This window comes from Oncorhynchus gorbuscha, linkage group LG26 (genome assembly GCF_021184085.1).
Source record: "Oncorhynchus gorbuscha isolate QuinsamMale2020 ecotype Even-year linkage group LG26, OgorEven_v1.0, whole genome shotgun sequence".
Taxonomy (NCBI): Eukaryota; Metazoa; Chordata; class Actinopteri; order Salmoniformes; family Salmonidae; genus Oncorhynchus; species Oncorhynchus gorbuscha.
In genome coordinates, this window is record NC_060198.1 from 20,581,151 (window position 1) to 20,604,316 (window position 23,166).

At 43.9% G+C, this 23,166-nt stretch overlaps 1 protein-coding gene across 4 annotated transcripts in view; it reads left to right on the forward strand.

The window, feature by feature from the left end:
• Nucleotides 1–19,006, forward strand: part of LOC124015254 (son of sevenless homolog 1-like) — a 75,698-nt gene extending 56,692 nt beyond the window's left edge. The window contains exons 13-24 of one of the 4 annotated variants that reach the window (XM_046330360.1): nt 27–130; nt 282–504; nt 6,459–6,578; nt 8,218–8,380; nt 8,684–8,801; nt 9,139–9,311; nt 9,861–9,977; nt 10,873–10,923; nt 11,452–11,722; nt 11,931–11,975; nt 15,171–15,292; nt 15,847–19,006. In XM_046330360.1, the coding sequence (XP_046186316.1) occupies nt 27–130; nt 282–504; nt 6,459–6,578; nt 8,218–8,380; nt 8,684–8,801; nt 9,139–9,311; nt 9,861–9,977; nt 10,873–10,923; nt 11,452–11,722; nt 11,931–11,975; nt 15,171–15,292; nt 15,847–16,383 (2,044 nt within the window). In that variant the 3' untranslated portion in view covers nt 16,384–19,006. The remainder of the gene's footprint in view (nt 1–26; nt 131–281; nt 505–6,458; nt 6,579–8,217; nt 8,381–8,683; nt 8,802–9,138; nt 9,312–9,860; nt 9,978–10,872; nt 10,924–11,451; nt 11,723–11,930; nt 11,976–15,170; nt 15,293–15,846) is intronic. The other 3 variants (XM_046330362.1, XM_046330361.1, XM_046330363.1) reach the window with 3 other exon arrangements.
• Nucleotides 19,007–23,166: the final 4,160 nt, after the last annotated feature.

Here is a 23,166-nt window from a genome sequence, read left to right on the forward strand (position 1 = left end):
TTTTGACCTACTCGCTCTTCCTGCAGGGTATTGAATGTATGTCGCCACTGGGTGGAGCACCACTTCTATGACTTTGAGCGGGACTGTCAGTTACTCAAGTGTCTGGAGGAGTTCATTGCATTGGTGCGAGGTATGTGTGGATAAATTAGGGCAAGGACTTTCTCTTCTTTTGTTGCATATCCTCTTTTTTTTCTTATTTTCATCTCGTCTCTTCCTCTCTCGTATCTCTCCTCTACTTCTCTTCTCTGAGTGATAATCTGCCTCTCTGTGACCCCTCCCAGGCAAGGCCATGAAGAAGTGGGTGGAGTCCATTACCAAGATCATTCAGAGGAAGAAGCAAGCACAGGCCAATGGGCCCAGCCACAACATTACCTTCGAGAGCTCGCCACCTCCCATCGAGTGGCACCTCAGCAAGTCGGGCCAGACAGACCAGTTTGACCTAATGACCCTCCACCCCATTGAGATCGCCCGGCAGCTCACACTGCTCGAGTCCGACTTCTACAGGTAGGCCTACAGTACCGTATTGCAGTCCACGGCAGTTTTTGAATTTTTTAACTCCAGTCCTTTTTGTTCCAGTCCAGTACTAAAGCACCTCAATTTATCACTGGCTTGATGATTCCTTGGATCAGCTGTGTAAGTGGTGGACTAGAGCAAAAATGTGACTCACCACCTGGATTCGGTGCGATGTAGCAAAATTTGAAATGGTGTCTTTTACATACAAAAGTATAGACTCAAAGATAGAAAATGGTTTATCATACACTCTGCTTTGAAAGTTGATGAACTTGTAACACCACTTTTGAGAAAATGGCCCTTGAATGTTTTTGGACACCTACTTGGAGAGCTCTTCTTTGTCTACACCCATTCAGCATTGTTCACACCCTCTTAAGCCTTAACCCAACCCATCTCTTGAAGGATTAAATGTGAGGCCATGTGTTAAACAGAGTGAATATTGTAGTAAACAACTGAGGATTTCAAGACAAAGAGTGCTAAAAGTAGTAGCCTACAATAAGGAAACGCTCCAGCTAAAAATACACTATCTAGTCCTTGTCCTATATCCTAATTTGACTTTGGTGCAGGTCATGTTCTTCACATTACCATCTCTGGTAAAAACACACTATTTCAAATAAAATCTATGTTTTTGTCACATGCACAGGATACAGAAGGTGTAAATGGTACAGTGAAATTGTTACTTGCATATTTGAATAGTAGCAATATCAAAAATAGAAAGGCCAGAATTCTGGAGTTTCCTCTTCACTATTGATGTTGAGACTGGTGTTTTGCAGGTGCTAATGAATTAATGAAGCTGCCAGTTGAGGACTTGTGAGGCGTCTGTTTCTCAAACTAGACACTAATGTACTTGTCCTTTTGCTCAGTTGTGCACCGGGGCCTCCCACTCCTCTTTCTATTCTGGTTAGAGACAGTCTGCGCTGTTCTGTGAAGGAGTAGTACACAGAGTTGTACGAGATCTTCAGTTTCATGGAAATTTCTCGCATGGATTAGCCTTGATTTCTCAGAACAATAATAGACTGACAAGTTTCAGAAAAGAAAGGGCTTTGTGAGCCTGTAATAGAACGCATAAATGCTGATGCTACAGATACTCAACTAGTCTAAAGAAGGCCAGTTTTATTGCTTCTTTAATCAGAACAACAGTTTTCAGCTGTGCTAACATAATTGCAAAAGTGTTTTCTAATGAGCCTTTTAAAATTATAAACTTGGATTTGCTAACACAACCTGCCATTAGAACACAGTAGTGATGGTTACTGATAATGGGCCTCTGTACGTCTACGTAGATATTCCATAAAATAAAATAATGAGTTGTTTCCAGCTACAATAGTCATTTACAACATTAACAATGTCTTCACTGTATTTCTGATCAATTTGATGTTATTTTAATGGACAAAAAAATTGTTTTCTTTCAAAAACAAGGAGATTTCTAAGTGACCCCAAACTTTTGAACGGTAGTATACTTACACATACATACATACATACATTCATGCATGCATGCATGCATGCATGCATGCATGCATGCACACACACACACAAACACACACACACACACACACACACACACACACACACACACACACACACACACACACACACACACACACATACACATACATACATACATACATACATACATACATACATACATACATACATACATACATACATACATACATACATACATACATACATACATACATACATACATACATACATACATGCATACATACAGTTAGTTGAAGTTGGAAGTTTACATACAGTTAGGTTGGAGTCATTAAAACTCGTTTTTCAACCACTCCACAAATTTCTTGTTAACAAACTATAGTTTTGGCAAGTAGGTTAGGACACCGACTTTGTGCATGACACAAGTCATTTTTACAGCATTTGTTTACAGACAGATTATTTCACTTACAATTCACTGTATCACTATTCCAGTGAGTCAGAAATTTACATACTTAAACAGTTGACTGCCTTTAAACAGCTTGGAAAATTCCAGAAAATGATGTCATGGTTTAGAAGCTTCTGATCGGCTAATTGACATAATTGGAGGTGTACTTGTGGATATATTTCAAGGCCTACCTTCAAACTCGGTGCCTCTTTGCTTGACATCATGGGAAAATCAAAAGAAATCAACCAAGACCTCTGAGGGGGAAAAAAGTCTGGTTCATCCTTGGGAGCAATTTCCAAATGCCTGAAGGTACCACGTTCATCTCTACAAACAGTAGTTCACAAGTATTAACACCATGGGACCACGTAGCCGTTATACCGCTCAGGGAGGAGACGCATTCTGTCTCCTAGAGTTGAACGTACTTTGGTGCGAAAAGTGCAAATCAGTCCCACAACAACAGCAAAGGACCTTGTGAAGATGCTGGAGGAAACGGGTACAAAAGTATCCATATCCACAGTAAAACGAGTCCTATATCGATACAACCTGAAAAGTCTGCACCGCAAGGAAGAAGCCACTGTTCCAAAACCACCATAAAAAAGCCAGACTACAGTTTGCAACTGCACAAAGATGGTACTTTTTAGAGAAATGTTCTTTGGTCTGATGAAACAAAAATAGAACTGTTTGGCCATAATGACCATTGTGTTATGTTTGGAGGGAAAAGGGGGAGGCTTGCATGTCGAAGAATACCATCCCAACCGTGAAGCACGAGGGTGGCAACATGGGGAGTGCTTTTCTGCAAGAGGGACTGGTGCACTTCACAAAATAGATGGCATCATGATGTAGACCACAGTCAGGAAGTTAAAGTTGTGGCAAATGGCTTAAGGACATCAAAGTCAAGGTATTGGAGAGACCATCACAAAGCCCTGACCTCAATCCTAAAAAACATTTGTGGGCAGAGCTGAAAAAGCATGTGCGAGCAAGGAGGCCTACAAACCTGACTCAGTTACACCAGCTCTGTCAGGAGGAATGGGCCACAATTCACCCAACTTATTGTGGGAAGCTTGTGGAAGACTACCCAAAACATTTGACCCAAGTTAATCAATGTAAAGGCAATGCCACCAAATACTAATTGTAAACTTTTGACCCACTGGGAATTGATGAAATAAATAAAAGCTTAAATAAATCATTCTCTCTAGTACACTGCTCAAAAAAATAAAGGGAACACTTAAACAACACAATGTTACTCCAAGTCAATCACACTTCTGTGAAATCAAACTGTCCACTTAGCAAGCAACACTGATTGACAATAAATTTCACATGCTGTTGTGCAAATGGAATAGACAACAGGTGGAAATTATAGGCAATTAGCAAGACACCCCCAATAAAGGAGTGGTTCTGCAGGTGGTACCACAGACCACTTCTCAGTTCCTATGCTTCCTGGCTGATGTTTTTGTCACTTTTAAATGCTGACGGTGCTTTCACTCTAGTGGTAGCATGAGACGGAGTCTACAACCCACACAAGTGGCTCAGGTAGTGCAGCTCATCCAGGATGGGACATCAATGCGAGCTGTGGCAAGAAGGTTTGCTGTGTCTGTCAGCGTAGTGTCCAGGGCATGGAGGCGCTACCAGGAGACAGGCCAGTACATCAGGAGACGTGGAGGAGGCCGTAGGAGGGCAACAACCCAGCAGCAGGACCGCTACCTCCGCCTTTGTGCAAGGAGGCGCACTGCCAGAGCCCTGCAAAATGACCTCCAGCAGGCCACAAATGTGCATGTGTCTGCTCAAACGGTCAGAAACAGACTCCATGAGGGTGGTATGAGGGCCCGACATCCACAGGTGGGGGTTGTGCTTACAGCCCAACACCGTGCAGGACTTTTGGCATTTGCCAGAGAACACCAAGATTGGCAAATTTGCCACTGGCGCCCTGTGCTCTTCACAGATGAAAGCAGGTTCATACTGAGCACATGTGACAGAGTCTGGAGACGCCGTGGAGAACGTTCTGCCTGCAACATCCTCTAGCATGACCGGTTTGGCGGTGGGTCAGTCATGGTGTGGGGTGGCATTTCTTTGGGGGGCCGCACAGCCCTCCATGTACTCTCCAGAGGTAGCCTGACTGACATTAGGTACCGAGATGAGATCCTCAGACCCCTTGTGAGACCATATGCTGGTGCGGTGGCCCTGGGTTCCTCCTAATGCAAGACAATGCTAGACCTCATGTGCCTGAAGTGTGTCAGCAGTTCCTGCAAGAGGAAGGCATTGATGCTATGGACTGGCCAACCTGTTCCCCAGACCTGAATCCAATTGAGCACATCTGGGACATCATGTCTCGCTCCATCCACCAACGCCATGTTGCACCACAGACTGTCCAGGAGTTGGCGGATGCTTTAGTCCAGGTCTGGGAGGAGATCCCTCAGGAGACCATCCGCCACCTCATCTGGAGCATGCCCAGGCATTGTAGGGAGGTCATACAGGCACGTGGAGGCCACACTCACTACTGAGCCTCATTTTGACTTGTTTTAAGGACATTACATCAAAGTTGGATCAGCCTGTAGTGTGGTTTTCCACTTTAATTTTGAGTGTGACTCCAAATCCAGACCTCCATGGGTTGATAAATTTGATTTCCATTGATAATTTTTGTGTGATTTTGTTGTCAGCACATTCAACTATGTAAAGAAATAAGTATTTAAGACTAATATTTCAATCATTCAGATCTAGGATGTATTACTTTATTTTTTTTGAGCAGTGTATATTATTCTGACATTTCACATTCTTAAAATAACTGACCTAAGACGGGATTAAATGTCAGGAATTGTGAAAAACTGATTTGAAATGATCTGAAATGTATTTGGCCAAGGTGTACGTAAACCTCCGACTTCAACTGTACACATACACAAACGTGCAGCACCAGCGAGGGGGGACACTTCCCCCACTGATGATGCTGGGCCTGTGGGAACAGCTATGGTGGGCCGTACCGAAGGTTATCCCCTCACCTCTTTCCCACGCTCCGGGGTGAAGTTTCCCCTTGGTACAGATTTATGATCAGCTTCCTCTCTCCCAATTTTAACCCATAACCATTAGTGGGGGAAATTCAGAACTGACCAAAGATCAGCATCTATGGTAACTCAATGTATATACTGTAATAATATCAATTGAAATGTCTATGAATTGAGCCGATCCTCATTAATGTCCCGTAGGTCACTTCATTACTCCCGCTTTGTTTACTACACAAGCTTCTGACTCAGCTGACTTTGTTGTTGAAGTATAAAAACACGAGTTACAAAACGCATTCACAGGGTTGGTTAACTCTTGCTGTTCCTCGGGTCTCCACCGAATTAGGTAAATCCGCTTTTTAGTTTTAATGCGCCCCACTGCTGGAACAATTTACAGCTCTCATTAAAATGGGATGTTCTGTTGCAGTTTAGGGTGTTGATTGAAAACCTAGTTGCTGAAAACTGTAACTGTTTAGGATTCTGTATTTACTTTTTGCGTATTCTTTTTAATATTAACACGTATTTATGCATGTTTAGTTTTAAATGTGTATTTTGTATATTGATGTGTATTGTGTACACGGGCCTCACCTGGAAATGAGACCCTTGGCTACCTGTTAAAATAAAAAAATTAAAAAAATCACTGTGCTCCATTTCCTACGACGAGATTACATCGCACCGGCCTTGTGGCCCAACAATGGTCGCTGGTATTGTCTGAAAATCTTACCACAATTCTGGCGCAGAAAACTCCCTTAGCTGCCAAGACTGGAGTCGGTAGAAGTTTGCACCTAACCACTGACACAAAGTCTGATTTTTTTGTTGTTGTTGTCATATAACTAATAATGGTGGTCCTCTGTGGCTCATATGGTGAAGTTGTGGCTTCAATTCCTGCTGGGATCACATAAACATGCACTATAGTGACTGCATACATTTTTTGTAAGTCTCTTTGAATAATGGCATATAATAGTTTGGGTATATGGTAATCTCCTCCTAGAACTTTGGTTTGGAGCATCTACTTGAAGCGTCAAAGCGACTAACCTCTGCATTATTGTCCTCTCTCTGACTTATATCTACAGGGCGGTGCAGCCGTCAGAGCTGGTGGGCAGCGTGTGGACGAAGGAGGACAAGGAGCTGAACTCGCCCAACCTTCTGCGAATGATCCGCCACACCACCAACCTCACGTTGTGGTTCGAAAAGTAAGAGCACCCATTTTGTTTTTTGGCATCACAATAATATAATAATAATATATGCCATTTAGCAGACGCTTTTATCCAAAGCGACTTACAGTCATGTGTGCATACATTCTACGTATGGGTGGTCCCGGGGATCGAACCCACTACCCTGGCGTTACAAGCGCCATGCTCTACCAACTGAGCTACAGAAGGACCCACAAAGAAGCGGCCCTTGTGAAACGAGACCATGATATTCCTTACACTTGCAGTGTTGACAAAGCATTTTCTATGATGAATTTATGGCATGATAAAGTATGTTATGTAGCTCGATGTATACTGAACAAAACTATAAACACAACATGTAAAGTGTTGGTCCCATGTTTCGTGAGCAGAAATAAAATATCCCAGAAATTTTCCGTGAGCACAAAAAGCTTATTTCTCTCAAATGTTGTGCACAAATGAGTTTACATCACTGTTAGTGAGCATTTCTCCTTTGCCTAGATAATCCATCCACTGACAGGTGTGGTATATCAAGAAGCTGATTAAACAACATGATCATTACACAGGTTCACCTTCTGCTGCGGACAATTAAAGGCCACTCTAAAATGTGCAGTTTTGTCACACAACACAATGCCACAGATATCTCGAGTTTTGAGGGAGCATGCAATTGGCATGTTGACTGCAGGAATGTCTACCAGAGCTGTTGCCAGAGAATTGAATGTTCATTTCTCTACCATAAGCCGTGTCCAACGTCATTTTAGAGAATTTGGCAATATGTCCAACTGGCCTCACAACCGCAGACTACGTGTAACCACGCCAGCCCAGGACCTCCACATCCGGCTTCTTCACCTGCGGGATCGTCTGAGACCAGCCACGTGGACAGCTGATGAAACTTAGGAGTATTTCTGTCTATTAAAGCCCTTTTGTGGGGGGAAAACGAATTATGATTGGCTGCCATGGATGGGCCTGGGAGGGCATAGGCCCACCCACTTGGGAGCCAGGCCCACCCATGGCTGCGTCCTTGCCCAGCCATGTGATATCCATAGATTATTACCTAATGAAATTGTTTCAATTGACTGATTTCCTTATATGAACTGTAACTCAGTAAAATCGTTAATTGTTGCATGTTGCGTTTTTGTTCAGTATAGTTATGTCATGTCATTTAGTGCACTGCATACAGGTGTTACGAATGCTTTATGTAGGTGGCAGAATTGAACCCTAAATAAGGCTGAGATTACTCCTATCCTCCCCATATTGATTCTCAAGTTGAAAAGGAAAGAAACCATTTGGGACTGTTTTTTTGTGTATGAGCTGCTAATCCCTGTCTGATTTCATGTGTGATATCACACCAGGCTTGATATCTCCAGAGACTTCCTGGTTTAGTTTTCAGGGGCCAATATTTGCAATGTACCAATATGTATTTTCTTTCCCCCCACTTACCTTACACTTTCTCATCCACCAGCTGTGGAAATGAAATGACTGAACTATGCAGACCTGAGTCATGTTTATTAGGGCTTGCAGCAAAAAAAAACTTTTTGCAATTCAAAACAAAAAGGTAGTCCCTCACTGTTTGTCAGTTGTCCGTTTAGTCCCTAATGAACACGGCCCTGGCCCTTGGGTTTAAGTAGCATTTTTTTTTCTCAATGTACTACGTTCTCCACAGGTGTATCGTAGAGACGGAGAACCTGGAAGAGCGGGCAGCGGTGGTGGCGCGTATCATCGAGATCCTGCAGGTGTTCCAGGAGCTCAACAACTTCAACGGCGTGCTCGAGGTGGTCAGCGCCATGAACTCTTCGCCCGTCTACCGGCTAGACCACACCTTCGAGGTGATGAAGGCCTGGAGGGGGTTCTTTCTGCAAGATTCTTTGAAGTTGTTGTTAGGAAATGGTGTGATAACTGTCTTGGTACTTTATGGCATTGCATGAATCCAATGAAAATTGCAGTACCAAATTAAGTGCCTAGTGTTGATGAGTATTGTAATTAGTAAGTCTCTACGTTGAGGTAACATAAAATTACAGATTTCTTATCAATAGAATGCATGGCCCAATGTGCCTCTGTGTACCATAGAGACACATCTGTAGGGCGAAATAAATACAATTGTTTTGACTGAACTTTCGGCCCCTCTCCAGCAAATTCCAAGCCGACAGAGGAAGATTCTGGAGGAGGCCCATGAACTGAGCGAGGACCACTACAAGAAGTACCTGGCAAAACTGCGCTCCATCAACCCCCCCTGTGTCCCCTTCTTTGGTATGCTCTAGAGCAGTGTTTCTCAACCTTTTTGATACCAGGGACGAGGAAGCTATGGTCCTTTTTGTGTCAGGGACTCACAAGTAATGTACCGTTTTTATTTTGTACACAGCAGTACTGTGTATCGAAGACAATTTCCCCCTCGGGAACATTAAAGTTGATCTTGTCCTATGCTATCCTAAGCTAGGGTTTTTCCTCCTTGAAGGACCGCTTACATTAGAACTAGTGTTGGTTAACAATTTTGGGGACCGGCCGGCAACATTCCACGAACCGGTGCCAGTCTATCGACATCATTGCTCCACTCTCATGTATTTTTTCTCTCTCTAACTCTCCTCAGGGATCTACTTGACGAACATCCTGAAGACGGAGGAAGGCAACCCTGACTTCCTGAAGAGGCATGGCAAGGAGCTGATCAACTTCAGCAAGCGACGGAAAGTGGCAGAGATCACCGGGGAGATCCAGCAGTACCAGAACCAGCCCTACTGCTTACGGGTGGAGAGCGATATCCGGGTGAGGAGCAAAAACAGTGATGTCGCATGTTCCATTGAAGTTGGTCACCACTCTATGGCCAGCCTGCATAGTCAACATTTTTTTAGATATTGGCATACTTTCCAGCTTTGCAGCATGGTCCAACCCATCAACGTTTCACAAATACCATTTAGTTACGTGGAATATGAATGGGTATAAATATGATTAAACAAGGGAGTAATATAAGTAATATATCACCTCATTTGGCCTGTTTCCTTTCACGATTTCATCTCTACAGTTCCCATGTACATTTGACAGTTTTCCAAGTCTTAGCAACCTCTTAGTTTTTGATTAGATATACATTTAGTGCTGATCCCTAGCTTAAACTTTAGTCTCATTGACATCAATGCTTAGAATTCATTGCTTAGTAGAGAGTTACTGCCACTCAGCTCCCGACATGTACTAGTTGGTTATTTATCCAATTGTCCCCAATCACCCACACCCTTGTCTATAGTCATTAGGACAACAATATATACTTCTCAATGGATCTGTCTTTCTGACGACTCTGTTTCTCTCATTTGTGTTAAACAGAAGTTCTTTGAAAACCTCAATCCAATGGAGGACAAGGCAGAGAAGGAGTTTGCTGACTATCTGTTCAACAAGTCGCTGGAGATTGAGCCTCGGAATGCCCGGTCGTTGCCTCGATTTGTAAGTGTCCCTCTCCCTTCTTACGATTCACATGATTATCCTCTCTCGGACTCCCTATGCCATTTGATCAGTTATTGTATTTCAAACCTTTGTTAGAATGACATTGAAACTTCATGAGTTTTTGTCCACTATTCATTGTTTTACATTTGAGTCATTTAGCTTTTTCGTACTGGCCCCCCGTGGGAAACGAACTCACAACCCTGGCATTGCAAGTGTCATACTCTACCATCTGAGCCACGGGACCACACTGAGCCACACTTAAGCATGTGTGGCTCCCTGTAATGCTCTTAAGCAGTGGCGTCTCGTAAAAATTCCAACAAGTGGGGCTGTTGCAAACTGGCAATAGGTAGCTGACAAATAAGTCCACATTTCCAAATGGAATAAGTAGGCTACTGCAAATGTTCAACTTTAACTTATTTGCTAGACGTACAAGCATGTGGGAATACAATAACAGACAAAAACGTGTGGTAGTTTAATTCTAACTAATGTCATGTCTTGTTTGAGCTTTGCTGAAACAGCTGTTTGACAGTGTCATCTTCTGTGTCTGCGCTCACTTCATACTTTGACAACATTGCAGTGTTTTGATCATCGCCATCTTGTGTACAGAGTTATAATTGCAAACCAGGGGCTCTTTGGATAGGTTCAATAAGAGTGGCTAAAATCCTATGATAACCTCAAGGGGTATAGGGATAACTTTAAATTGCATTGAATGAGGTGGCTTGAGAAGCTCTCTGGAATGCTGGAACTACGCTGCCAACTACAGCAGCACATTTTATTTTTTTAAACTCAATTTGTAATCTAAATGCAGTTATTTATATACACAAACTTGATATTATTACAATATTTGATCATTATATAAATTTTTATAAATCCATTTTTATCTCATTGCTGCCAGGTTGGGCGGCGTCCGAGTGCCCTCTATGGACGCAACGCCCCTGCTATTAAGGTAGAAAAAAGACTGAACATTTGTCAGCAGAATTTATACCTCTAACAATTACAGGTAGCTGCCAAAATAAAGGACCCACTTGAGTAAATGAGGGATATAAAGTAAATTGAAAGCAGTTGCTTCCCCACAGGTGTTCCTGAGCTTATTACGCAATTAACATACCATCATGTTTAGGGTCGTGTATAAAAATGCTCAGTTTCCCATTATTTTGGCTACCATGGCTAGAAGAAGAGAGAGGTGACTTTGAAAGGAGGATATAAATGGTGCATAGAGGGTTTAAAGGGTGTGTGTGTCAGTCACGGCTTGTGGTGGCCCAACGCCCTATTAATACACTTTATGTTGGTGTTGGTTTATTTTGGCAGTTACCTGCAGGTAACACACTAACCAGATAGTCCCCCAATCTCTGACATTAATTACCAGAACCAGCAGTACTTGAGGGCTGAGAGTCTGCAGTTGAGTAGCCCTGACATTGTAGCAGTGTTGCCCTGACCCCTCCTTCAACTCCCCCCTCTCCCTGTCTCCTTCCAGCCCAAGAAGTACAACTGCCCGCTCAAGTCCCCCGGCGTGCGCCCGTCCTCGGTGCGCCCGGGCACCATGCGACATCCGACGCCACTGCAGAATGAGCCGCGCAAGATCAGCTACAGCCGCATCCCTGATAGCGAGATGGAGAGTGCCGCCTCTGCACCCAACTCGCCGCGCACGCCCCTCACGCCGCCGCCAGCCTCGGCTGCCTCCAGCTCCACAGATATCGGCAGCGTGTTCGACTCGCCCCAGGGCCCCTCCAGCCCCTTCCACTCCAGTAGGTGGTCCTTCAAGCTGGACGAGGGAGCAGGTTGGGTGGGGATTGTGGAGGAGGGAGGATAGGTTGGGTGGGAGCGTAGCTAGAGCTTATAGAGAAAGTGTTTGTTAAACACAGTTTGAGATTTTCCTTCCGCCTCAGTCTCTCATTCTCTCAGGGCCTTCTCTCTCTTCTCTTTTTTTCTACTCCTGCCTTTTCCTCCATCCAGACTGCGACAGCATCTTTGCCCAGGTCTCCTTACCACACGGCCCACGTTAGTATGACCCTCAAAGCCTTCCTGTTGTCAGTGTCCCCTCACTACCCATCCACCCACACCCCATACAAACTACTACATCAACCCACCCCCATTTCTCACTCATTCTGACCCTCCCAAGCCCTTACTTGCCTCTCCCTACCCGCATGCAACTGACATCCACCTCATTGCTCCCATCTCCCCTCACCATTGCCCCTGTCCGTCTCCATGGCAAAGAATGCTCTGTTGTCTGTGTGTGTTTTCAAGTAGACGTTGCCCACAGAAACAGATCTAGGATCAGCTCTAAATCCTGGGGGCAGGCAAATGCAAGTAATCTGGGTAGCCAATTGATTAGATGTTCAATCGTATGGCTTGGGGGGAAAAGCTGTTTAGAAGCCTCTTGCACCTAGACTTGGCGCTCCGGTACCACTTGCCGTGCTGTAGCAGAGAGAACAGTCTGGCAGGAAGCTTGGCCACGGTGATAACTGGGCCGTATGCACTACCCTCTGTAGTGCCTAGCATTCGGAGGCCGAGCACTTGCCATACCAGGCAGTGACGCAACCCATCAGGATGCTCTTGATGGTGCAGCTGTGTAGAACCTTTTGAGTATCTGAGGACCCATGGCAAATCTTTTCAGTCTCCTGAGGGGGAATAGGTTTTGTCATGCCCTCTTCACGACTGTCTTGGTGTGTTTGGACCATATTAGTTTGTTGCTGATGTGGACACCAAGGAACTTGAAGCCCTCAACCTGCTCCACTATAGCCCCGTCGATCAGAATGTGGGTGTGCTCGGTCCTCATTTTCCTGTAGTCCACGATCTTCTCCTTTGTCTTGATCACGTTGAAGGAGAGGTTGTTGTCGTCCTTGCACCACACGGTCAGGTCTCTGACCGCCTCCATATAGGCTGTCTCGTTGTTGTCGGTGATCAGGCCCTACCACTGTTGTCATCGGAAAACTTAATGATGGTGTTGGAGTCGTGCCTGGCTGTGCAGTCATGAGTGAACAGGGAGTACAGTAGGGGACTGAGCACGCACCCTTAACGCACCCTTCCTTCCCTTAGTGATGAGCTTTGAGGGCATTATGGTGTTGAACGCTGAGCTGTAGTCAATGAACAGCATTCTCACGTAGGTATTCCTTTTGTCCGGGTGTGAAAGGGCACTGTGAAGTGCAATAGCGATTGCATCATCTGTGGATCTGTTGGGGAGGTATGCAAATTGTAGTGGGTCAAGTGTTTCTGGTATAATGGTGTTGATGTGAGCCATGACCAGCCTTTTAAAGCACTTCATGGCTACAGACGTGAGTGCTTCGGGTCTGTAGTCATGTAGGCAGGTTACCTTAGTCCCTGCGCCCAAGAACACTATGGTGGTTTGCTTGAAACATGTTGGTATTACAGACTCAGACAGGGAGAGCTTGAAAATGTCAGTGAAGACACTTGTCAGCGCATGCTCGGAGTACACGTCCTGGTAATGATGCTCTTGTACATGTTTCAGTGTTACTTGCCTCGAAGCGGGCATAGAAGTAATTTAGCTCCTCTGGTAGGCTCGTGTCACTGGGCAGTTCTTGGCTGTGCTTCCCTTTTGTAGTCTGTAATAGTTTGCAATCCCTGCCACATCCAATGTGCGTCGGAACCGGTGTAGTAAGATTCGAGCTTAGTCCTGTATTGACGCTTTGCCTATTTGATGGTTCGTCGGGGAGCATAGCGGGATTTCTTATAAGCTTCCGGGTTAGAGTCCCGCTCCTTGAAAGAGGCAACTCTACCCTTTAGCTCAGTGCAGGTTGGGGTATGTACGTACAGACAACGTCATCAATGCACTTATTGATGAAGCCAGTGACTGATGTGGTGTACTCCTCAATGCCATCAGAGGAATCCTGGAACATATTCCAGTCTGTGCTAGCAAAACAGTCCTGTAGCTTAGCATCTGGTTCAGGTCCGGGATCTGGCTGGGCCACTCAAGGACATTCAGAAACTTGTCCTGAAACCACTCCTGCATTGTCTTGGCTGTGTGCTTAAGGTTGTTGTCCTGTTTGAAGGTGAACCTTCACCCCAGTCTGATACTCTTTTCCAGTGCATACAGGACTTCGTCAAGGATCTCTGTACTTTGCTCCGTTAATCCTTTACTCGTTCCTAACTAGTCTTCCAGTAACTGCCACTGAAAGAAAATCCCACAGCATGATGCTGCTACCACCATGCTTCACCGTTGGGATGGTGCCAGGTTTCGTCCAGACGTGACACTTGGCATTCAGGCCGAAGAGTTCAATCTTGGTTTCACCAGACCAGAGAATCTTGTTTCTTATTTTCTGAGAGTCTTTAGGTGCCTTTTGGCAAACTCCCAAGTGGGCTGTCATGTGCCTTTTTACTGAGGAGTGGCTTCCATCTTGCAACTCTACCATAAAGCCTGATTGGTGGAGTGCTGCAGAGATAGTTGTTATTCAGGAAGTTTCTCCCATCTCCACAGACTAACTTTAGAGCTCTGTCAGTGACCATCGGGTTCTTGGTCACCTCCCTGACCAAGGCCCATCTCCCCCGATTGCTCTGTTTGGCCGGGTGGCCAGCTCTGGGAAGAGTCTTGGCGTTTCCAACCTTCCATTTAAGAATGAGGCCACTGTGTTCTTGGGGACCTTCAATGCTGCAGAATTGTTTTGGTACCCTTTCCCAGATCTGTGCCTCGAAACAATCCTGTTTTCGCTTTGCCATTATGGGGTATTTTGTGTAGATTGAGGATTATTATTGTTGTTGTTTTTTTTTTTAGAATAAGGTCTGGAATACTTTTTGAATGCACTGTATAGTTAGTAGCAGTTGTATGTTGTAGAACCCGTAATATTAGGCATCATTGAAGTTGGTTGACGTGATTGCGTCCTCAAACATAATACTTCAGTGTTGTCTTTGTATACACTTCCTGAAAGAGTTTATATTACCCATCCATTCATCATCCTCTATTCTCTTATTTTTTTTTTCATTTTCTGTGATTTCAATGCTTGTATTTACTCCATTCTTCTTGGGCCTGAATGTCTTCAGTTCGTCTCTTTCTTTGAAATGAATGTGTGATTTATAACCTAGAAAACAGTCAAGTGCCAGGCAAAAGAGAGAACCCCCAGACACTGTTGGCCATCCCTGAGTTGTAGAGTCCTGTATGGGATGAATTGGATTTAAATATGTGTAATTACTGTCTTCTTGTAAAGGCTTAATTTAAGTTAACCTGATTTCCTTCTTTTCCAGGGTCCTCCTCGGTTTCCTCCATGGTGAGTTTCCACAGGAACACTGAAGACACCACCGTGCCCCCGCCTGTGCCCCCTCGCAGACGCCCCGAATCCGCCCCCGCTGAATCTTCCCCTTCGAAGGTGACTCTATTTTTACCTGTTTGCTACCTAAGGTTTTCTGAGACTCAGTGCAAGAGGCATCACTGCAGTCCCTGGTTTGAATCCAGGTTGCATCACATCCGGCCGTGATTGGGAGTCCTATAGGGCGGTACACAATTGGCCCAGCGTCGTCCGGGTTTGGCCGTCATTGCAAATAAGAATTTGTTCTTAACTGACTTGTCTAGTTAAATAAAAGTATAAACAATGCCGTTTTAAAAAATACCTTAAAACTAATAAAAGTAACAAATAATTAAAGCGCAGCAGTAAAATAACAATAGTGAGGCTATATACAGGGGGTACTGGTACAGAATCGATGTGCGAGGGCACCGGTTAGTCGAATCATTAGGATGTTTCTTGATTGATTGATTCTAGAGTTTAGATGTGGAATGCTAAATATCCAATGAAACACAACAAATTTCCACTGCTAGTCATTTCTTGAGATTTTAGATGACATTTTTGAGAGTTTGTCGAGTCTTCATAACGTTTGTGCTTCTCCTTCTTTCTCCTTTTCCACCTGCACGTCTCTCACATTCCAGATGATGTCAAAGCACTTGGACAGCCCCCCCGCCATCCCCCCACGGCAGCCCACCACCACCAAGGTCTACTCGCCTCGCTACTCGCTCTCAACCGAGCGCACCTCCGTGTCGGAGCCACCTGACAGCCCACCCACCCTGCCACCGCGGGAGCCCGTGAGAACGCCGGACGTCTTCTCCAGCTCAAACAGTCCCCTGCACCTGCAGCCACCCCCGCTGGGCCGCATCCGCAGCAGCGAACCCACGCTGAGCCAGACCTTCTTCCCACCCTCGCCGTTCAGCCCGCTCACCCCGCCGCCGCCCCAAACTCCCTCGCCCTCGCTGGGGCCCAGCGGCCCAGACTGCTGCAGCGACTCAGCCCTCCTCCCTCTGGGGGGTGCAGCTGGCCCCCCTGTGCCCCCTCGCCAGAGCACCAGCAGTGCCGCTGCCCAAGCTATCCCCAAGCTCCCTCCCAAAACATACAAAAGGGAGTCGGTGTCACACCCGTCCCTAGTGCATCGGGACGGCCCACCCCTACTGGAGAATGCCAACCCCTCTTAAAAATAAATATGTGATATGGGGGAAATCACTAAACACTAAAGACTTTAGACTTGAACAAAAACAAAATTGAATTGTGATGTCGACTTTAAGAAAAAAAAGGCAATGCCAGTGTAGGTTCTTAGCTACCTGGAAAAATAATCATGTGCCCTTGTAAAAAAAAAAAAAACTTAACCGAATGATGATTGTCCTTTTTCATTTGTGCAGACCATTGGAGACTCCCTATAAAAACCCTTTTGGGGGGGTATCTTACTGTTTGCTTGTTTTGTTGTGTGTTTGTATGTACAGTATGTTTGTCATCGTCCAATGTTTATTTCATTTGGTTTATTATTTTTTTTAAAGTGAATCGATTGCAGCATTACTTGTCAATGAGCTCGGTGGCCTACACATGCACATACAGCTTGATCCATAATAAACCTTGAACCAGGACCACACAAGTCCACCGCACGCTGGAGGATGGAAAGATAAAGACTGTAGACCAGTTTGAACAGACTCCAGGAGAAATCCACAAACTTAATAGTGTTTTAACTCACTGTGTATGGGCTAAATAATCTACTAAAATGGCCCATGTTGACCAGAGACAGACCAGAGAGAACTCGAGCTATCTCAGTGTTGTAAAACCCATTTCAACTCCCCAATAACAAATGTCTGCCGTTCAATCCACCTCACTCAGATTGAAAAAGGGACTTGGGAAATCATGTTGTTAAATGGTGTTTAAGGCTTTGTGTAGAGACTGAGTCCGAGGCAAACGTTTATTTTTTTTGTGCCAGTAGATCGACCAGAGTACCATGATTTAAGGCAGGGTTGCCCAAACTTGGTCCTGGCCCCCCTGGGTGCACGTTTTGGTTTTTGCCCTAGCACTACACAGCTGTTTCAAATAAGCAAAGCTTGATGAGTTGGGTAATTGAATCAGATGTGCAGTGAGAGGGCAAGAAACTAAATTTTGGGGGCCCGGGACCGAGTTTGAGAAACCCTGATTTAAGGTACCCATCCACACCAAAGAGGTACTTTTCAAGCATTCAAGAAACACAAGAAGTGATTGTTCTTAAGTTTTTGTTAGTACTTTTATGTTCTGATTTATTTCTGCCAATGAGTATGTAAAGAAATTATGATTGACGTCTTTAAACAAGGGAATAAAAGTGTTTCTACCACCTATAAAACGAGTGAAGAGCGGCTAACGTCCTGAAGGCCCTGTTAGAATATATTTGTTTAATGATTCCTTCCTTCCACGGCGTGGTCACTGATCTGACATGACTGAAGCTGATCGGGTTATGTACTGAAGACCTTGCTCTCTCAGTAATATCATAAAGAGTCTGTATGGAAATTTAATTGTTTACCTCAAATTTCAGCTTGAGTCTTGCCTGGATTGGGCATTTACACATTTTAAGTTTTTTACATTTCTGTCATTTAGCAGACGCTCTTATCCAGAGCAATTTACTGTAGTGAGTGCATTCATTTTTTTCATACTTTTTCGTACCTGTCCCCCGTGGGAATCAAACCCACAACCCTGGCATTGCAAGTGCCATGCTCTACCAAATGAGCCACACGTTATAATTGCTTAACTCATGAAACCACACAGTCCTTAAAGGAAGGATGAAGGGATACCTTTTAAAGCATCCAAAAAGGGCCATAGCAAAATGCAGTTAAATAGCTGGGCATGAATACAGTACATTTAATCACAGGTAGACCACATTCCAGTCAAATGTTACTAACTCGTTAGTGGATGGTCATACAGTAACAGTACATCTTGAATAGACAAGTTTAATTACGAGAACAATAGCCTGTGAGTTTGGCAATAGTTTATATATAGAAAATCAAACAATTAAGTGTACTTCTGAGTCATTTTGGTTTATTTGAACATGTACAAGTGTTCCATCTTCAGTTTATACTATGGTTTGTTCTCTAGGGTCAAAATGTGAGCTGTGAGTCACCCAAAGTACACTGTGTATGGAATAGGGTGCCATATTTATGGACCCTGGTCAAAAGTAATGCACTATATAGGGAATAAGGTGCCGTTTGAGATGCACTCATGATGAATAGCCTAAAGTAATTAATCTGGGTTTGTTGTCTTCATTGTAATAATTCTTGGCTATTCTCCCTGGTTTCTTCCCATTGAACTAAATTCCATAGGGCCATCCTGTCAGTTGCTTTCAAAAAAACATGTTATTTTTCTGGCCCATACACTATGTAATGGTTGGAGTTTGAGAGTCATAGAAACAGAATGACTAGAACGTGCATTCACATTCAAGTCACGTTACGCGATGTGTCAACTGACGGCAATATCAGTGCACCAATATTCCATCTAGGAAAGTAATGATTACCTTTTAAGGAATTAGCAACCAGGTTGTATGTGTGAACTGTATGTATGTGATAATCTCATTCACAGTGACCTTGTGTTTACCAGCAATACTGTGAAAAAGCCTTGGCAACAGTAGGTCTCTTTAACCCACAACACATTGATGCAGTGTCCGAAATGCAATAATTGTGCCACGTTGGGAATGAACATACACTGGGGCAAAAAAGTATTTAGTCAGCCACCAATTGTACAAGTTCTCCCACTTAAAAAGATGAGAGGCCTGTCATTTTCATCATAGGTACACTTCAACTATGACAGACAAAATTAGGGGAGAAAATCACATTTGTAGGATTTTTTTATGAATAAGTATTTGTATTGTATAAGTATTTGGTCAATAACAAAAGTTTATCTCAATACTTTGTTTATATACCCTTTATTGGCAATGACAGAGGTCAAACGTTTTCTGTAAGTCTTCACAAGGTTTTCACACACTGTTGCTGGTATTTTGGACCATTCCTCCATGCAGATCTCCTCTAGAGCAGTGATGTTTTGGGGCTGTTGCTGGGCAACACGGACTTTCAACTCCCTCCAAAGATTTTCTATGGGGTTGAGATCTGGAGACTGGCTAGGCCATTCCAGGACCTTGAAATGCTTCTTACGAAGCCACTCCTTTGTTGCCCGGGCGGTGTGTTTGGGATCATTGTCATGCTGAAAGACCCAGCCACGTTTCATCTTCAATGCCCTTGCTGATGGTAGGCTTTGTTACTTTGGTCCCAGCTCTCTGCAGGTCATTCACTAGGTCCCCCCGTGTGGTTCTGGGATTTTTGCTCACCGTTCTTGTGATCATTTTGACCCCACGGGGTGAGATCTTGCGTGGAGCCCCAGATCGAGGGAGATTATCAGTGGTCTTGTATGTCTTCCATTTCCTAATAATTGCTCCCACAGTTGATTTCTTCAAACCAAGCTCCTTACCTATTGCAGGTCTACAATTTTGTTTCGGGTGTCCTTTGACAGCTCTTTGGTCTTGGCCATAGTGGAGTTTGGAGTGTGACTGTTTGAGGTTGTGGACAAGTTCTGATAACAAGTTCAACAAGTTCAAACAGGTGCCATTAATACAGGTAACGAGTGGAGGACAGAGGAGCCTCTTAAAGAAGAAGTTACAGGTCTGTGAGAGCCAGAAATCTTGCTTGTTTGTAGGTGACCAAATACTTATTTCCCACCATAATTTGCAAATAAATTCATTAAAAATCCTACAATGTGATTTCTGGATTTTTTCTAATTTTGTTGAAGTGTCCCTATGATGAAAATTACAGGCCTTTCTCATATTTTTAAGTGGGAGAACTTGCACAATTGGTGGCTGACTAAATACTTTTTTGCCCCACTGTATACTGCTGACCATGACTTCCAAGCATTTAAGTCGACTGCAGCAGTGAGATGTGGAGTCAGGTAAAATTAGATGAGTAAATTCATTTGTTTCACTGCTATGTTGAGTTAGAATGTGAACAGAGACTCATATTTGACTCACGTTAAACTACATACACACACTTAGGTTAGAAATAGCCCATTTAGCCATTAGCCGGGGAGCTTCGAGGATAAGTTCTAGGGGATCATTTGGTTGACTGATTGTTAGAGTTGTACTGAAGGTCCTGACTCAGTGCAGCTGGTCACTTAGAGACTGGCTAATGTGTGTGATTTGAGTGTATCTGATAGTATTGGGAGTTGATGACGCAGTTTCAGGGGGAACCTTTAATCAAACGACACATCCCATGCACAGCTGGAGTCTTTCAAAGCAGTAACTTCCGAGCACAACCTTCCATCGTCTTGTCCAATCAGGCTTCCTGCAACCAGGGGCTGATCCTGCCGGGAGCTCAGCAACCAACCTCAGTCCACAGCCGGGGGCTGGCCACTCATACCCTACTACCACCCTTTCCAACATGTTTGTCAGATGGCGAGAAGCCTGACATGACTGACCTTGGTTTATCTGGAATGACGCCACTAGTCTGTGTCCCTCTTGCCAATAGTCTATACATGTGTTATGATTGATTCCTTATTAAAGTATACATATGTATACCCTTTATCTGTTTACACTAATGGTTTTACCATCTGTTAAATAGTGTGCAGTGTGTGTATTGACACAGTGTTACTTGTGTGTGTGTTTGTTGATACTCCTGTGTGTTTCAAATGTTTGCCTCTATGAGGGGGGTAGTCCTTCTCTTTCTGCTTTCTCTCTGGGCTGGCGACAAGATGGACGCTCTGATCAGTGAAGCAAATTTAGCAAAACTGATTACAGAGATGCAAAAGTGAGTGCTTCTCTGTTTTGCTGTAATCATATAATCTCTGTTTTATTACCACACTTCTTATGACCCAAAGAAACCCATACATTACTATACTATAGGGAATTGTCCCCAATCTCTACAAATAAGGTCAACCAAAGTATGTGCTTTGTGTTCTCCCCTCTGTGTCTCGTTTTTTCTGCTGTTCTGGGTTCGGACTGCAAAATCGTCAGTATGACATGGCTGTGTCTGGACGTTGGATTGATTGTGACGACTGCTGTTCATCGAATGATTAACTGTTTATAATTACGTGATTAAATTAATCAGGTAATTATTAACTCAGTAACCTGGGGCACCATGGAAAAGTTTGGTGTTATTAAATTTCTATTTGCCAAATTAACTCAGAATATATATATATATTTTTTTTTTACAACAGCCGCTAATTAATTAATTTCCTCATTCTCATTCTGAACGTGGCATAATCCGGGAATTTTCTCAAACACGAGTCCCACTAAATAAGACTGTCCCACACCGGTTGAGTTGATTATTTATTTACTAACAAGCTAAAATGATATAAGATGCACATACACAAACACACAGTCTAGGCTATTGATTAGAACTTAGTACAATGAAACAGGTCCCTAGCGGGCCAACACAATATGACACGTGTTACACAAAATGGGGATTTAAAAATAGAGAGAAAAAGAGTGCACAAGAGAAAAGCACACTTGGGTACATTTGTAAATGATTATTTTAACCCTAACCTTGCCCCGAACGGCCGCTCTTATGGGTCAGAATATAATGATGTAAAGGTCGAAGGTGTGTCGAAGGTCTCTGATGGGGTATCTCTTCATGGACCGGGATCGCCTTCTCTGATGGCATCACTTCTATTGTTCTGATTGTCCACACGTTGACAGTGTCCTTTGTCTTAATGGTCTGTTTTCTTGCCCTTGTTCTGAAAAGGGGTCTTCTGAGGACAGCCAGCCATGTAGCTCAGGGCTCCGACGTAGGAGTGAAAACAGTTTAGACACATGATTCCTTGGAGAGTGGTAACCGGGTGGTCCTGCTTGAATTCACACCCTTAGAAACAACTACTCATCCATAGCATAGATTGTTAAAAGGTTCCTTTGTCTTCAACCTCGTGTTGCGTTTTGAGGTTACAGCTAATCGGACCTTGGCTGCAGCTCGTGGTCATCTAGTCATAATGTTAATTCTTAACCTACATGTTTTATACCATTGGGTCAGAAATGGGTGTTCCGCCTCCAATTTAGACAAACTTCACATTTCATCTTTACAAAAACTTTCTCTTTGATCTGGACATTTTCCACACAACGCACATTATGCAAACATCAGGTACATATTGTGAAAACTCTTCAAATTACAATGTTTTTGTAATAACGTCATTTAACTTGTAATAACATAACAAAAACATCATTTTCATATTCCATCTATTGTCATTACAACCATTTTGGCTGTCGAAACACAAGTCCATTTATTGCATGTTACTGTTCTGAGGTAGGTTCTCCATAGGCCCATCATACATTCCATTCCTCCAAAGTGAAAGGACAAAGGGATTTTGTTTGCTGCCTTAAGATATACAATGGGCGTGAGGTGTCCTAAAAAAAACACCTCCATAGCTCTCGATCTCTCCCCCTCTTGTAGGAGTGTGGTCCACCTGACCCGAACAGGCCAGTCATGACAGTCCCCCTCTAGTGGGTTAAACTTGGAAGGATTCTGCATGTTGCAACACACCATATGACCATCAGCTTTCCTGGTTTGTGGATCATTGTAGCAGTCCCCTCCTGGTGATTTACCCTGGTAGGATTTCTGCCAGCTGCAGATCACCACCAGAATGGACATGGGAGGTCCAGCGTTGGCTCTGTGTTCCCAGTTGTCCGGTTGTCCCGGCTAGTGGATCTAGGCAGTAACTTGGGCAGATGTTAATAACGCACCACACTCAGTCAATACGTCATTACATTTCTTCCCCAAATGAGCGCCGTTGTGGCTCTAACTGGTGGTTGAATGGGGAACTTGTTTATGGCTCTATCACTTCCTAAATGTCAAAGGAAATGAAACAAAATGAATAAAAACATAAACAAGAGATAAACAAAATATAGCTACCACACTTTATTCATCTAATTTGGACTATGTGTTATGCAGGTGAATGAGGACCCAAAAGCGACTTGGCGAAAACAGAGTCTTTAATCCAGTAAAGTA